This window comes from Gouania willdenowi, chromosome 6 (assembly GCF_900634775.1).
Source record: "Gouania willdenowi chromosome 6, fGouWil2.1, whole genome shotgun sequence".
NCBI lineage: Eukaryota > Metazoa > Chordata > Actinopteri > Blenniiformes > Gobiesocidae > Gouania > Gouania willdenowi.
The window spans coordinates 56,609,842-56,627,210 of record NC_041049.1 but is presented as its reverse complement, the minus strand read 5'-3'; the positions used below and the strand labels follow the sequence as shown (position 1 = coordinate 56,627,210).

At 36.7% G+C, this 17,369-nt stretch overlaps 1 protein-coding gene across 2 annotated transcripts in view; it reads left to right on the top strand.

The window, feature by feature from the left end:
• The window catches only part of far1 (fatty acyl CoA reductase 1), a 46,871-nt gene that overhangs the window by 15,498 nt on the left and 14,004 nt on the right, over positions 1–17,369 (top strand). For both annotated transcript variants that reach the window (XM_028449746.1, XM_028449745.1), the window contains exons 2-7: positions 2,174–2,275; positions 4,587–4,703; positions 8,937–9,112; positions 12,940–13,119; positions 14,930–15,107; positions 17,008–17,052. In XM_028449746.1, coding sequence (XP_028305547.1) covers positions 2,204–2,275; positions 4,587–4,703; positions 8,937–9,112; positions 12,940–13,119; positions 14,930–15,107; positions 17,008–17,052 — 768 coding nt within the window. In that variant the 5' untranslated portion in view covers positions 2,174–2,203. The remainder of the gene's footprint in view (positions 1–2,173; positions 2,276–4,586; positions 4,704–8,936; positions 9,113–12,939; positions 13,120–14,929; positions 15,108–17,007; positions 17,053–17,369) is intronic.

The following is a 17,369-nucleotide window of genomic DNA, read 5'->3' as shown; positions in this document are numbered from 1 at the left end:
GACACATTTAAAAAGGCTACAATAGCTGCTGACTCAAAGAGTTAATGAGCTGATATTTTATGGAATATATTTGTGCATGTGGATCACTAGTGTTATTGTATGTAATTCATTTATTTCCTCATTTGAAATACAATTATTTTCTAAAAAAAAAGCACATGAAAAGCAAAAATAACTCCATTAGTATTTTTACTGTTGCTGAATCTTGTTTCATTATCTGATAATGAGTTACATAAAGTCATGATTGATAAATATTTCTCTGATTTCCTATAATTAAACCAGATCAAGCTGATGATTTAATCATTCAGTATATTTATGTGTAATAATCACAATAGTTACATTAGTCTAATGGGACCAGCTTTTTCTGTGAACACGTGAAATATGATTAAAAAATATTGGGTTTCACAAATTGGGACAGATGAATAGTGACATTATTATTTATGCTAACATTTATTTTACACGTGTGACATATTTAGCTTTAATCCTTCCATAGTAAAGTGTTAAATCTGACCATAAACAAGCCCTGGCTCTCTGTGGTTTTACTTGGTCTATTCCTTATATGGAGTGTGTCAGTGTGTTAGCTTAGCATAGTTAGCTTTAGTTGAGTTTCCAGTTCATAATCGTTCATGCGGGTTCATCTCTGTCCCTGTGTTTGTGGTACTTTGGGTGGATCTGATGGAGGAACTTGGATTGGTTCACTTTGTTGGATGGTTTTAACCCAGTAGGGGTCCATGATGTATCGCAGCTCTGCAGTTTCAGGTAGCCGTGACGAGCACCGATGACTGTGGGTGGGTGGGTGTGAGGGCTGAGGGGCGGGAGCGGCGGTAGTGCACACCATGGAGGCTCCGCTGCCGTGAACAGCATTCTTCTCCAGAGAATACTAAGTTGTTGACAACAAACTTGTGGGCAGTTTTGGCCAATGGGATGAGGATTTTTAGGAGCATTCTTGGCTAAATTGAGGGACAAATGGCCCGTGGCCCTCACTAATTTCCGACATGGGAATTTATCGTTTATTTCGTGGGATGACAAATTCTTACCGGTGAGAATGTTTTTGACGATAAAATATCGCACTTTCCTATGCTCCACTCGACTGAATGTGATGCTTCCAATCAGCATTTATCACCCGTCCACATTTAATGATCAGCTGCTAATGCCACACAAGCCCAGCTGAGGCCATGCAATTACATGGATGTTTAGTGGCATTAGGAACAAAACAAGACCAGATGATATATCCAGTACTGATATATTCTACTCGAGTAAAATTACTGTTACTTGATTGAAATTGTACTCAATTACAACTAAGCCATACATCAAATACTCAAGTACAAGTAAAAAGTAGCTCAATTAATTAGTACTCAAAGTAAAAAATACTAGTTACTTTCACCTGCCACGTTTATTTTTGGTAATAAATCTTGCCACGGTTCCCTTGCGTACAGTAAACATCTCATTAATAAACCTAAAATGGAAGAGACCAAATCCTGAACTTTTAAACTTCTAAGCTTTTAAATAAAATAACAACGAGTGCAATTAAAAAAAAAAAAAAAAAAAAAGGTCAGGCTCTAAGTAAAGCTAACTTTATGAACTCTAAAACAAAGAAAATAACAGCATTCAATGCTGTTTTGGCGCTGTGGGTTACGTTTAATCTGGTTGGTCGGCTATGATGTGACACATTTGATTGTTGTCTGGTCATTCCATTTTTTGTAGTTTCACAATGTCTGTTGATCATCTTAAAATGAAAAATAATAGTTTACTCAGTAACGGTTAGGTGTAGAAATGTAATAAATTACTTTACTTCTTTTAAAACATACAAGTAAAATGACTTATTTAGAAACATACTACCCATAAAAGCAACTCTGACAGTTTTGTGGTACTTATAATCCGTTACTTTCAATTCAATTCAACTTTATTTGTACAGCGCCTCTGAATATATTTTGCGTACAAATGTGGCTACAAACATTCCAAACGTGTAGCAAGACTTTTGTAGCAAAAAAACTTTTTCCATTTTTCTTGGAAGAAATGCTAATATTTGGCCCTTTGGGTGAAAAACTGACAAACAATAAAAACGTCTTCAAAGGCAGGTTTAACAAGCTCCAATAATACCTTAGAATGCTGTTGAAAGTTTAATCTGAACATTGTTTTAATCTGTTATTGTTGTTTTTATGCTGCCATCTTGCAGGTGGAGTGATATCAACAGTTTGCAGACATCATGGTGACCATCCCAGATTACTATGCAGGAAAAAATGTGCTGATCTCTGGGGCCACGGGCTTCATGGGCAAGGTACGGTTTAAAAAGGGTGTGACCCAGAGCACATGGCGGAGCTGAACCAATTATGTGTGTCAATGCGTTGTGTCACAATCACGTCTAGTGTTGGTCTGCTCTGCTGTAATAGGCAGGCACGTCACCAAGGCTTTGTCTACTCTCATTCAGATGAACGTGTCTTCACATGTGGGGTTTGCAGCTGTAGTGTCTCTTATGTTTGCACTTCAGTACACCAGAAAGCCTCTTTGAGCAGGTAACAAAATGCAACACATACTTGGGAATGATAGACCTCCTTAATGAAGCCCTCACAGATTAGATTTCACTCTAATTTTAATGATTTATTTAAAGACGCTGGAGATTATAATTTTCTTTGGATTTCATCCGCAAATAAGCTTCAATTTATTGATCTCAGAGGCCTACACTATGAATTTATCTCTATAAAAGCAATGAATCTCTGTCTGTCTGTCTGTGTGTTCCTCAAATATCTCTGCGGATCAGGATCAAACTGACCTGAGAGTTTCAACATGGCTGCTGCTTGGTTCAAGAATGAGCAACGTCAGATTTGTTTGGACTCAGTGATGATGTCATCAGTCCAGCTTGATGATGTCATTAGTCTTAGTTCTACAGTGGCATCAGTCAGAGCTCTACAGTGATGTCATCAGTTAGAACATTGGTTCTACCTAGCCAATCACTGGAGAGCCGACCCCTACGCCCCACCCATTTTGTAACATTGGAATATTAGAACATTGGAACATTGGTCCTTCCTCTACAGTGATGATGTCATCAGTTAGAACATTGGAACATTGGTTCTACCTAGCCAATCACTGCACACCGTAGCCAGAGCCAATCACTGGAGAGCCGACCCCTACGCCCCACCCATTTTGTAACATTGGAATATTAGAACATTGGAACATTGGTCCTTCCTCTACAGTGATGATGTCATCAGTCCTACCTCAACCGTGACTGTTGCTTACGGAATGTGCACATGTTTGCTGCTTGGTTCAAGGGTGTGTGATGTCAGATTTGTTTGGACTGCAATGATGCCGTTAATAAATTATCTCTCTATAAAAGCAAGGAATTTTCATAAATGCTTTACAAATTCCGTGTGAATCTAAACTGACTCTTGTGGATTAATGACACTAAACGAGTCCAGACCGAGTCTGTTCCGGTCTGAGGAGATCCGGATCCGCGAGGACAACAAACTGGAATCGAAATAGATGGGGTTGAACTCCATACAGTGTCCTTGCTAAAAGCCAAAATATATGAAAACACAATAGTTATCACTCTACACATTTCACAACAAATCTAAATGTCCCAGACGTCCCACCATCAAGCTACTTATCCTCCCACTTTTCTATAGCAATACATATTTCCTACCAGCACTGCACAATTCTGATTTAAAAAGGAAAAAAAAAACAGTCTCTTGCAGCTTTAAACCACAATATCAAGTTGTTGTTTTTTTTTAAACAAATCTAAGTATGTTTTACCTTGTAAAATTTTGAGAATGTCATATTGTTCTATTATTTTGCCATATTTCACTTATTTTGTTGATGTGGGCTAACACATAGAGTTGGCTAACAGCTTTTGGCTAACGTAAAAGGTTAGCTAACTGCTGCACACGAGTAACATTTCACCATTGATGTTGTCACAAAAAAGAAGGATCAGAATTATTTACAAAGTTTGTTTTAGAGACCGTACACATTCCTTATTTATCAAATCAGGATTATTACAATTTAAAGACATAATCGAACTGCAAACATTAGTTTTTATGTTTAAACCCAGAAGAAGAACGCTGCCAGTCTGAGAATGATGATCACAGGAGGAACTTTGATTTTAAACACCAAGCAGCTGGTACTTCTTTAGGACTAATGTGTTTGTCTGTTGTCAGTAAAAGGTTGTGGAATGCTCAAGAAAATGATTTGAAGGTTTGTACAAATATTTGTCAATTAAAAAAAAAAAAGTATAGGGCAAAAGAAAAATCTGCCAATATGCTTTAGAAATATGCTTTACATTTTGATTTGTCATTTTTGTGTTATTTATTAGAGAATAGTGAAAATGGCGTGGATTGATGGGGAAGTTTGGTGGGGTCATTAACTATGTATTGATAAGAATTTTATTCTTCTTACTGCTTTTTTCCAATCATGAAAATGTTTCATTTGGACTGTGATATTATTTGATGTAAATGGAGAATGGGTTTGTATTTTCAATGAAAGGAATAAATAAATAAACTAAAAAGGATACAATCCCAAGCTTTATTTGTTTGTGCATGTTTGAAGATAAAAGCCTATTTTTGAACCCCTCTTGCTTGTTTACTTGTTCACTATCTAAGGTGCTGCTGGAGAAGCTGCTGCGCTCCTGTCCACAAGTCAAAGCCGTGTACGTGATGGTCCGATCTAAAGCTGGCCAGAGCCCTCAGGCCCGCATTTCTGAAATGATCAACTCCAAGGTAAGACGTGGACAAACTCTTGTTTGTGAGCATGAGAGAGGCTAGAAAGTACAAAGACACGGACTCTGCAGATATTTGCACCTGCTGTGTCAGAAGCTGTGAACGTGGTGCGTCACTAATGTGAGTAATGCACCATCAGCACTTTCAATGCCAACTCCCCTATAAACCTTTGTGCGGTAATGAATTGGGAAGTCCTAAAAGAATTGAACAGCAGTTTTAAAAACAAAGAAATGTGTCTAAATAGCTAAACCAAACTAGTTTGGTGACAAAAACTGAAGCTTGGTTTGTTCCTAGCATGTGACAGTGTGTGACAGTTGAACCACCAGTGTGCACACTGCACATGTGGAATTGCAATGTCAAATTAGCACAAGATTGTGCGAGCGTGTTTAAACACGATACTGGTAGGCGTGTATCTGTTGATATAATTACTAGTCCTGTGTGTGCGCGTCTGAGGGTTTATGATGTACTCTCAAGTTAATGGAGACAATATCAGTATTTAGTTTTAGTTTGCAGAGATCCTTTATATTATTTACTGATGCATAAGGGACTGTAGACAATTCAAGTGTTTGGGTTTCAATTAGAATACAAAATAGCTACAAACAGATTTTTGTCTTTCACAAAGTATGTATATATATATATATATTATGGGTGTAATGATGCACAAAAATCACGGTTCGATGCGTACCTCGGTATTGAGGTCGCGGTTCGGTTCATTTTCGGTACAGATGGAACAAAATGCAAAACATAAATTTGCTTGTTGTTTATTCGAAACTTTAGTAAACCAACAATGTATTTAAGTTTAAAAAAAAAATACAATGCCGTTTTAATTGAGTTAGCATGTTTGTCCTGTTGCCGGATACATACCCGATCTCAACTGAACAATGTCAGCGTACTGCCCTCGTTTTATCCACTGGTCTTTCTCCGTTGCAGTATTTCACCCGGAAGCTGAAGTGTTCCCAAGCAGGAGACTTTAGCGACAGGATAGGGTCCTCCAGCTCTGGTTTCTCGCTAGCGTTAGCCATGACGTACGGGCTGCACATGCAGCTGCAGGCGGGAGTAAACATGAACTCCAAGAACTCACCTGTGCACAACCCTGTACCCGAACCGAACGTCCTGTACCAAAATGGTTCAATACAAATACATGTATTGTTACACCCTTTATAAACACATAAATAAATATATATATATATATATACACACACAGGGCTTTAAATTAACATCAGCCAACCCGCCAAATGCGGGTAAGAGTTAACTTTGGCGGGTAACATTGTAGCGTTACTAGCCATTTTGGCTGGTGAACAATGAAGCACCGCTGCTGCCGTTTAAATCAGCAGGCTGCGGAAAGTCTTTGTTGCCAGATTGGGCTATTTTCAGCCAAGAAATTTGAGGGTTTTTGTTTGTGTTTAGACTTTAAATGGTAATATGCATCTGGCAACACTGCTTGTTGTTCTAATCCTACATTTCCCATGAACACTGTCGTAACGTGCATTTAACAATTAGCTACGTGCTTACGTTAGCGTGATTGTGGTATCAGAAGACAAACATAACAGCGCAAAACAAACAATAGGAGCTGGAATTATGTTGTAAAATTAACTGGGAAAAACAAACAAACATGGAGATATTTATCGGGTGTTGAAAAACCTGAACTCCATAAAAGGAAGGCTGCTGCCGACACGGGAAAATGTAGATGAACTGAAAAGAAGAAGAAATTGGAAGTCGGGTCGTGAGTGGCTGGTATTCTACCATTTGTTCACCTTTAAAATGTGCACTATACAGATTGTGGGAGTGGGATTTGTTTACATTAAGCATGCATGCTAGTAAAACATTTTTTCTCTACATTACATGTAATTCTTAGTACTGATTAACTTCAGTGTTCCACGGATCCAATTTTCATTTGAGTTAAGTTTGTTTATTAAGTTATGATAATACACTTTATAAAAGGTTCACTTCTCCGACACACCCAAAGTTCCATGTTACACCTTTTAAGTATTGTTACAACATTGTTTTTAAATAAAATGTTTATATTTTTATCATTTTAATGTATTTCTCCAATCGACTAAAAAAAAAACTATTTAAAGAAACGTGAACGGTTAAATCTATTCTGTGGCTCATAATTTAGTTTATTTTTGCTGGAAAAAAGTTTGGCTGGTGGAAAATCTGGTTGGCTATTAACTTTAAGAATGTACTACTAGCCATGCTGGCTGGTGATCTAAAAAGTTAATTTAAAGCCCTGTGTGTGTGTGTGTGTGTGTGTGTGTGTGTATATATATATATATATATATGAATAACAGTAGTTGACCCTATTAACCTTATTTAGCATGTTTGGTTTGATTTTGGGCAGTTTAATAGGCAGTAAAAGCATCTAAACAGGGAAAGATGATGAAACAGTAACAAAAATTGTATTGTGACGTGGAAATTGGTAAACCCTGAAAAGGAATTTGGAAAACGTAAATTGAAGCCCTTGATACCAAGCGTTTGCAGGTATGATTTTTTTTTAGTGCTGCTTTAAAAAGTAATTATTTAATTTGTTATAGCCCAGACTTTTATTATCTATGGTGAAGTTTTGCCATTTATTTGAATGGGGATGAAATGCAGCTAAGGCAGATGTGTCAAACTCATGGCCCAAGGGGCCAAATCCCTCCCTTTGGAGCATCAAATTTGGCCCGCAGGAGAAAGTAAAAAAAATAAAAATAAAAAAATGACCTGAATCATTGTGTAAATGAAACTCTACAATATTTGCAGGGTCTCACAGTTTTTTTCGGTGCTTGTATTGCATGATTGCCGTCATTTTTAATGTTAAACTGTTGAAAAAAAACTCAAAATTCTAACAAAATCTCACATTTTCTTCAAATTATTACATAATATTTCCCTTAATTAAATAGAAATTGCTCACAAAATCAAGGAAATTTGAAGTGAAGATCCTTTTGAGACTATTTATCACTTATTGCTTGGATATTGTTGATTTTTTACATATTTTGTGTTTTACGTGTATGTAGAAGTGCAAACTAGGGCACAATAATGTTGAAATGACTAATTTTCCCACATAAAATCTGTGGCTTACTTGAGTCAGCATTATTTTTGTTAATTATTGTTGTTTCATCAGGACTTAGTAAATGGACTGGAAGGTAGTGAACTGGAGATAAAATGCGACGCTACCTCTGACATGTTTTACAAATAGGTTGGATGTGATGGATGGTGGTAGAAACAGTCACTGATTCAGCTCTTCTTCTAAAATGAAATGTAAAATGTTGAACAGAAATTAAGTGCTTAATTTTTATTTTTATTTTTACAAGCTGAATTGTCTAAGCCACATGTGTCAAACTTAAAGCTCAGGGGCCAAATCTGGCCCTTTAGAGCATCCATTTCGGCCTGCAGGCGAAAGTAAAAATGACAGAGAAAACATGAATCATTTTGTAAATTACTAAAACAAAATACAGTACTCAGTCCCTCTAAATCAGGGGCGTTTAACTCATTTTAGTTCAGTGGCCAAATATGGAGCAGTTTGATCTCAAGTGGGTCACAGATTTCATGCAAGAAAACGAGTAATTTCATCATTATTTTGCACTTCTACGTATACATAAAATACAAAATATGTAAGAAACCGACAAATATCAGTCCCAACAGGGTCATCACTTTAAATTTCTTTGATTTTTGTCACCAATTACTATTTATTTAAAGGTAATGTTAGGCAATATTTTTAGGAAAACAAAAGATGTTGTAAAAATTGTATTGTTTTTTTTCAACAGTTTAACATTAAAAATGACTGCGATCATGCGATATAAGCGTCTGAAAAACTGTGAGCTCCTGCAAATATTGTTAAGTATGATTTACACAATGATTTCCCTTTTTCTGTCATTTTTGCTTTTTCCTGCAAGCCGAATTGGATGACCCAAAAGGTGGGATTTGTCCCTCGGGCCTTGAGTTTGACACATATTACTCTATAATGACAACATCAATAAAACGCCACAATATTTGCCTAAAGAAGTTTCACTTTTTTCTAAAATCATCATTATCTTAAGCTACACAGAAATTAGTCACAATCAGGGATTTCATTTTTTAAAGTGAAGGAACTGATATTTGCCATTTATATTTTGGATATTGTATTTACATACTGTATATAATTTACAGTATACATGGAAGTGCAAACTATTGCGCAATAATGTTGAAATATTAACTGTCCAATATTTACTGTTTTAACCCCAGTTTTTTTTTTTTTTTTTTTCTTTCCGTCAGTTGTTTGAAAGGTTGCAGGAAGAGCAGCCGGCCTTCGCTGAGAAGATCATTGCAGTAAAAAGTGACCTGACACAGCCGGAGCTGGACCTGTCCACAGAGGAGCAGGACATCCTGACTGAAAACATCCACATCGTCTTCCACTGTGCCGCCACAATCCGCTTTAATGAGCCACTCAAGTTGGTCCTTTTTTTTACTTTTCTCATTCTCATTCATTGGCTGGTTGTCTTTATACAAAATATACAGACCTATAAATAAGTTACCCTGAATACAATTTGAATATTTCTAACAAAAGTAAGTTGTAAAGCAAGTTTTCCAATTACATTTTTCATGGCAGTCTTGAAAAGTCATGGAATAATTTAACTGTTTTGGAAATATAGCCTATTTTATTTTAATGTTTAAAATCCAACCTTCGCTGTTACTATTGGACATAAGCAAGTACCTTAACCCTAACACCTTGTGTTGTACATCGCTTTTAATAAATGTCTGCAAATTGAAATTAAAATTTTAATCTTATAATTAAGCATGGCACTACAGGTGCTGGTCATATAATTAGATTATCATGAAAAAGTTGATTTATTTCAATAATTCCATTCAAAAAGTGAAACTGTGAATGTATACATTCATTTCACACAGACTGACATATTTCAAGTGTTTATTTCTTTTAATGTTGTTGATTATAACTGACAACTAATGAAAACCCCAAATTGAGTATCTCAGAAAATTAGAATATTGTGGAGAGGTTTAATATTGAAGACACCTGGTGTCCTGCAAAGGCCTTTAAATGGTCTCTCAGTCTAGTTCTGTAGGCTACACAATCGTGGGGAAACTGCTGACCTGACAGTTGTCCAAAAGGCGACCATCGACACCTTGCACAAGGAGGGCAAGACACAAAAGGTCATCGCTAAAGAGACTGGCTGTTCACAGAGCTCTGTGTCCAAGCACATTAATAGAGAGGCAAAGGGAAGGAAATGATGTGATAGAAAAAAGTGTACAAGCAATAGGGATAACCACGCCATTCAAAGATGTGGAGGAGATTCACAAAGAGTGGACTGCAGCTGGAGTCAGTGCTTCAAGAACCACCACACACAGACGTATGTAACATGGGTCACATTCCCTGTGTCAAGCTTTGAACAAGAGACGGCATCAGAAGCGTCTCACCTGGGCTAAAGACAAAAAGGACTGGACTGCTGCTGATTGATCCAAAGTTATGTTCTCTGATGAAAATACATTTTGCATGTCCTTTGGAAATTAAGCTTCCAGAGTCTGGAGGAAGAGAGGAGAGGCACAACATCGATGTTGCTTAAGGTCGAGAGTAAAGTTTCCAGTCAGTGATGGTTTGGGGTAACATGTCATGTGCTGGTGTTGGTCCACTGTGTTTCCTTAGGTCCAAGGCCAACGCAGCCGTCTACCAGGAAGTTTTAGAGCACTTCATGTTTCCTGCTGCTGACCAACTTTATGGAGATGCAGATTTCATTTTCCAACAGGACTCGGCACCTGCACACAGTGCCAAACCTACCAGTACCTGGTTTAAGGACCATAGTATCTCTGTTCTTGATTGACCAGCAAACTCGACTGACCTTAACCCCATAGAAAATCTATGGGTTATTGTAAAGAGGAAGATGTGAGACACCAGATCCATCAATGCAGAAGAGCTGAAGGCCACTATCAGAACCTGGGCTCTCATAACACCTGAGCAGTGCCACAGACTTATTGACTCCATGCCACGCTGCATTGCTGCAGTAATTCAGGCAGAAGGAGCCCAACTAAGTATTGAGTGATGTCGCTGCTCATACTTTTCATGTTCATACTTTTCAGTTGGTCAACATTTCTAGAAATCTTTAGTAATATTCTAATTTTCTGAGATAATGAATTTGGGATTTTCATTAGTTGTCAGTTATAATCATTAAAATTAAAAGAAATAAACATTTAAAATATATCAGTCTGTGTGTAATGAATGAATAAAATATACAAGTTTCACTTTTTGAATGGAATTACTGAAATAAATCAACTTTTTTGTGATATTCTAATTATATGACCAGCACCTATAAGTTAGTTGTTGTTTAATGTTACATTCAATAGCTGATGCATTATTATTTAAAGAATATATATATACTGCAAAATGGGTGTCAAAGGTAATTGCACCATTGTATGATGCTATATGATAGATTAGTGATGGACACAACTTACATGTCAGACCTCCGTTACATTAGTACACTGGAAAGACCAGCTCATTCTTGTGCTCTAATGGTCTTAAATGTAATTCAAAACTACAGTAAGTGCAGAACGCTAACACAAGGGGAAGTTTGTTTTATGGACTTATTTATTAAAGGGGACATATATTTTAAATCCTTCCTTTTTACATATAAATCATACAGTTGTGGTCTATATAAAGTGGAACTGCAATGCTTGGGTCTGAATTCCTCATTATTATAGCTCCACCCCTTTTCTACCCCTTTTCTGATGTGCGTCTGAGAGCAACTCGTTTTGGTGCGGTCTCTTTAAATGCAAATGAGACACTCCATACCCCGCCCCCTCTTCAGGTGACACTCGGTTCAACTCCACCCTGCTCGGCCATTTTTGTAGTTTGATAGAAGAGATACGGCTATGTAGCGGTGCATAAACTTTTTATTCAGAGGATATTTACAAAATGTCAACAACAGAAGACTTGTCCATCCAGCCTTACATGTTCGAGCCAGAGTCGGACCCGGCGGAGCGAGATGAAAATGAAGATGATGAACCTGCAGAACCCTAACAAGTGAGCTAACACAAGCACCGAGCTAACGCTAGCGGCGAGCTAACGCTAGCGCCAAGCTAACGTCACGAAATGCATTTTAATACAGTCTTTTCAAAGACAAAAACGGCAAAATGAAATGACTAATGAAAACTTTAGACTTAAATTAAATCACGTAGGCCATATCATCAAGGATCTAAAACGAGCACACAGCGCTAACATATGAAGTCTGAAGACGGTGCAACTGCTAATGCTAACAAAACAATGACAGGGACGTCTTATCACACTTTTTAGCGTTATTTACAGCTTACCGAAGTGCTCTGTTCGTCGTCTCCAAAGATAGAAGGAATTGAACCCTCAATCAGACAAAGTCTTTCTGTAAATCCTTCTTTATACTGGTGGAGGTTGCTGAAGCAGTCATCCTTGAAGTGCTTCGCACACACAAAAATGTCCTTAACCACAGATGTGGGTACATTTCCATAAAAAATAAAACTCAACCAGGCACTTTGAAAAGGTTCTGATGCTGGGAGACGGTGTAATGAGCGTGTGGGTTACTACATCCAACAACCGAACATTTTGACTTATCCTCTCGTAACTTCGGCATCCTTGAGCTTGGACTACAAAATAAAAGCGAGAAATAAAAATGGCGGATTGCTCGAAGTGTTGGACCTGGAGTTGATGTCCTAATTTGGCAGTTCCGCTGCAAATACTGTGATGTAATAGTTCAAAAAACGTAATAGAGAATAGAAAAATCGAAACAGATTGAAAAATATGAGCAAAACAGAATATAAAGATATCTACGGAGCACCTGAAGAGACTAATTTGATTTTTTCTGTACTTCTAAGCACTCTAAATATACAACAAAATGCATTTAAGGGCTAAAAAAAGTGGATTTAGCATGATATGTCCCCTTTAAAGGCTCAGTAATTGTGATTAATTGTAATTGAACTTTAGTATTTGAGAATATAAATATTAGGAAAATTGTAATTGGCAAAAAAGGATGGTGACCATAATCATAATTTAGTTGTAATTGAACATAGATGTAATTGACTCCAACGCTGATATGGACATATTGATTAGTAAATAAATGGACATGTGACATTGTGAGATATCACTAAACAATGCTTCCACTCTTTTACCTACTGATAAATATTTCTTACTTGTCTTTTATTTGCAAGGGTGTGCAGCAAATAACAGAACGATTCGCCCACACATGCAGTTCTTGGGGTTAATTTGATGCACATCTCATCTGGTCGTCTTGTTTCTTTCCAGAGATGCAATGCAGTTGAACGTGTTGGCAACCCAGAAGATGCTAGCTCTGGCCCACAGAATGAAGCACCTGGAGATCTTCATTCACGTGTCCACGGCCTACGCCAACTGTGACCGAGAGGTCATCGAGGAGATCATCTACCCTCCCCCCGTCAACTACCGCAAGCTCATCGATACTCTGGAGTAAGCAGAAACCGTGTTCCTAAATAGCAACCACGCTAGGCAGTGAACGGACGTAATGGTTGAATATTATCGGGTACAGTTTTAATGTCTTGCAAGTTACATTTTGGAGGATTTTGTTTGATGTTAATGTTATTGTCACTGATTCAAGGAGTGAGGCCATTCTAAGATCACTTTCAGACAATCAAGAAATAGAGCTTTCTCCCTTCCCTGCATTCCAAATCAAAAATTGTATGATACACCATTTAAATAACTTGTCAGTAAACTGATATTAAAAGCCTGGTAAACTTTCAAAGTCGTATTCATGTCAAAAAAGCCACATAACTGACTGTTATGGTGGAATACTTCTAGGGCACATGTCAAACTTAAGGCCCGGGGGCCAAATCCAACCCTTTGGTGCATCCAGTTGGGCCCATAGGAGAAATAAAAAATGACAATGGAAACATTAATTACAAAGTAATTCACATGTAGATATCTCAGTCTCTCCAAATTTACAAATTCAATGCAACGCGACAATATTTGCCAGAGTGCATGTTTTCCAATGTTCATTTTTATTGTAGTCATACATTTTTTTTTTTTTTTAATCTCAAATTTTGGTATTTTAGAAACACTTGTGGGTTCTTTCTATAAAAATATATCACAAAATTCCCTTCAATTAGGATTTTTTGAAGTGAAGATTCTGCAAAGACATATTTTGGACAAGCCTTATATACTGTTTGTCATTTAATCTTAGAAGTGCAAAAATAATGGCAAATTAGCTTTTTTTTCTACCTACAATCTGAGATCAAACTGGTCCATATTTGGCCTCTTAGTTAAACTGAGTTTGACACCTCTGTTCTAGGTTCTGAAGATGGCATAAATGGAATGCAGGATACACTTTGTCCAGATTACCTGTCCATTACAAGGCTAAAATTGCATGATCACCCACATACATCCAGGTCCAGTTAGCCTACTGGTGTAGCAGATTTGTAGCTAACTGGTTAAAGCTGGAGATGCCTAATGATGTAGAGCAGAGGTGAGCAACTTTTATCACAGCAGGGCCACAAAAATGTGATTGTCTGATCTGAGGGCAACATTTTCAACTTTCATGTCAGCATTTAGAACAATCACCAATCAGAGCAGTAATACAGGGAAGAACAATGAGTTTATGAGTTTGGTCAGTTTGTCTATTTCTCTCTTTTTATGCCTTTTGTTGTTGTCTTGTGTGTTTTTTGAAGTCATTTAGTGTATTTTCTTCTCATTTTGTTTGTTTTTGTTGTTTTGTGTGTTATGAGCCAACTTGGGTATTTTTGTTGTCGTTTTGTGATTTTGGAGTAATTTTTTGTGTATTCGTTTACTGTGTTTTTGTGGTCGTTTTGTATATATTTTTCAAATTTTATGTTTTCTTATTTTGTTTGTATTTGAAGTCATTTTGCATATTTTACTCATTTCGTTTTTGTTGTTTTGTGTGTTCCGAGCCAATTTGTGTATTTTTGTTGTCATTTTGTCTATTTTTTTTCTGTTTTTGATGTTGTTTTGTAATTTTTTTCCTAGTTTTCAGTTTTTTTGTTTTGTTGCCGTTTCCTGTGTTTTTGAAGTCATTTTGTGTATTGACGTTGTCTAGTGTATATTTCTGTAATTGTGTATGATTTTTGAATTAATTTTGTGCATTGACTTTGTGGGTCAGCCGGAAATTGGCACCGGCAGACCCCCGCGACCCTGATAAACGGGAATTAGCGGGTTTGATGGATGGACTTCGTGGGTCGCATGTGGCCCCTGGGCCACCAGTTGCCCCTGTCTGACAATAAGACGGGATTATTTCTCTTCCTTCCAGCTGGATGGATGACGACCTGGTGTCCACGCTGACACCAAAGCTGATTGGAAAGCGTCCAAACACCTACACCTACACCAAAGCTTTGGCTGAGTACTTAGTGCAACAGGAAGCTGGAAACCTCAACCTAGCCATTGTCCGACCCTCCATTGTCGGGGCCAGTTGGAAAGAACCTTTCCCAGTGAGTAACTGGTATTATGTCTCATATTTGGCTGCTTTGGAAAAAAAACTAAACCAGTTTCTGTCATTATTCATGCTTTTTCCTGCTTTGACAGATTGTCCTATTTAGCTAAATATTCCATAATGAATGTTTAATGTATTAAAGCGGGGTAATATTTCCTAGATGACATCCTCAAACAGTGTTGTGGGTAAAACACACTGCCTTTGTGTTCACAAACGTCATATCTGCAATCTCTTGGGACTTGATCTAAATTTCAGTCTAAAGCTGCATTTTTGATGATTGGAGCAGGGATTTAGGGAGTGTGGAGGACTGTTGGAGTCTTCTCCTAGTCATGTGTGCTCAAAAAATTGTAACCATTCAACTGTTGTTTAATTGATTAGGTTGTTAATGTAATGTAAACGACAGAGTGACAAATAGTTCCCAAGACTTTATATTACAGCGTGATTTTAGCTACCACCAAATAAATAACATCCGTCAATAGTGTGACCGATTAATCAGCAACTGATGAATTGACCTTTTTTGCTGTGTGAAAATTCTGTGGCTCTGTGCTAAGGCTGAACGATTAATTGCATTTGCGCTATTATCACAATGTCAGAAAATGCAATTTTCTAATCACAAAGGCTGCAATTTTTAAATTTTTTTGCTTATTTTTTTGTAATAATTTATTTTAAGTTCATTGGGAGTTTGATTTACCTGAAAAACGTCCAATTGGTTAAAGCAGATATTAGTTCTTACATTCCCTGCACTTTAGTATGTGTGATGTTACTGACTGGATATTAGTAAGCTTTATTTTTATTTTTCTAAATTTGTTTATTTTATTTATTTATAGTCACTGTCCTGTTAAGTTCAGAGAGTGTTTAAGAAGTGCAGTCCACGTGTTTCACGAAACGTGAAGTTAGTTCGATATGTTGAAGAGGTAAAGCCACAGATTTGTTTGCTTTGTTGTTGTAATCTGTGCTTTAAAATGTATATTTCATATTTATTTAAAGTTTAACTAAATCTGAAATTGTTTATTATGAAACAGATTGATTTATTGCTTGTGTTCATTGAAAAATACATGACAAGAGAGGCTTGAAAAAATAATCGCATATTAAATCGCAATATTGAGGAAAAAAATCGCAATTAGATTATTTTGCAAAATCGTTCAGCCCTAGTCTGTGATGTGCTCTCTGCATTATAAGCCCCCATTTTTGAATCCGCAGTAAAAAATACAAAATGACGACAATGGGAGAAGTGCATTAGTTCATTGTTTACAGTTACATTTTTATTTATTTTTTTTTTTTTTTTACATTGTATTTTAAAAATATAGTTTGGCTTTTCTTTTCTATTTTTTCAGTGGTCCTTATGTTGACAGTGTTACTAATAAAAGTTCTATATTTTAATTTAGCTGTGTTTTGCTCCTGTGTTTTGAATCACATTTTAATATTCTAACAGTTTGTGTTCATGTATACAGTGTATAAAACAATGTTCTTGTTTTCTATAGCAGCTGATGTATGGGCTATTGAATGATATATTGATTATTGGCAGATACATTAGATATTGGCTTTTTAAAACCCCTTATATCAGCATTGGCCACAAAGTCCCATATCGGTCTTGGTCTACTTTATATATGTGCATTTGTGTTGTAAAATCAAATTTTATTGAATTCAACTTTATTAATATAGAGCAAATTACAACAATAGTCATATCGAAGCAGTAACAAAATATAAAATTCTTAAGAAAATAGAAAAAAACAAACCAACAAATCCACAAAGATCCATTAATGGATTAGGATTTTGTAAATAATGAACCTAATTTGCAAAAACATTCACGTTTTTTTAAACTGAGCTGTGTTTCATTCATTGGTTTACACTTAATTCTGCAATAGGTTTGTAATTCTTCTTCTTTCATTTTGTTTCAGGGCTGGATTGACAACTTCAATGGGCCCAGTGGAATATTCATTGCAGTAAGTAATAATGGGAGGTTAAAAAGAAAAGAGAGAGGAAGAAGGTGCTTCTGACATTGGCCACGGTTACATGTTTTTTAATTTGGAATTATTTATTCCGAATTAAATAATTCCAAATTAAAGTGTTCTGCTTTGTGTTTACATGGAAACGGTAATTCCCGGACGAGGTTTACATGGAAAACTGGTTCATTCGGCTTTAGATAATTACGCTTTAAGTCTGGGGGTTAGGAAGGCTCTGATTGGACAGGGGGAGAACGTGACGTATCACGTCTATCAGGAAAAACACACAACAAACCTTTTATTGACGGCTATAACAC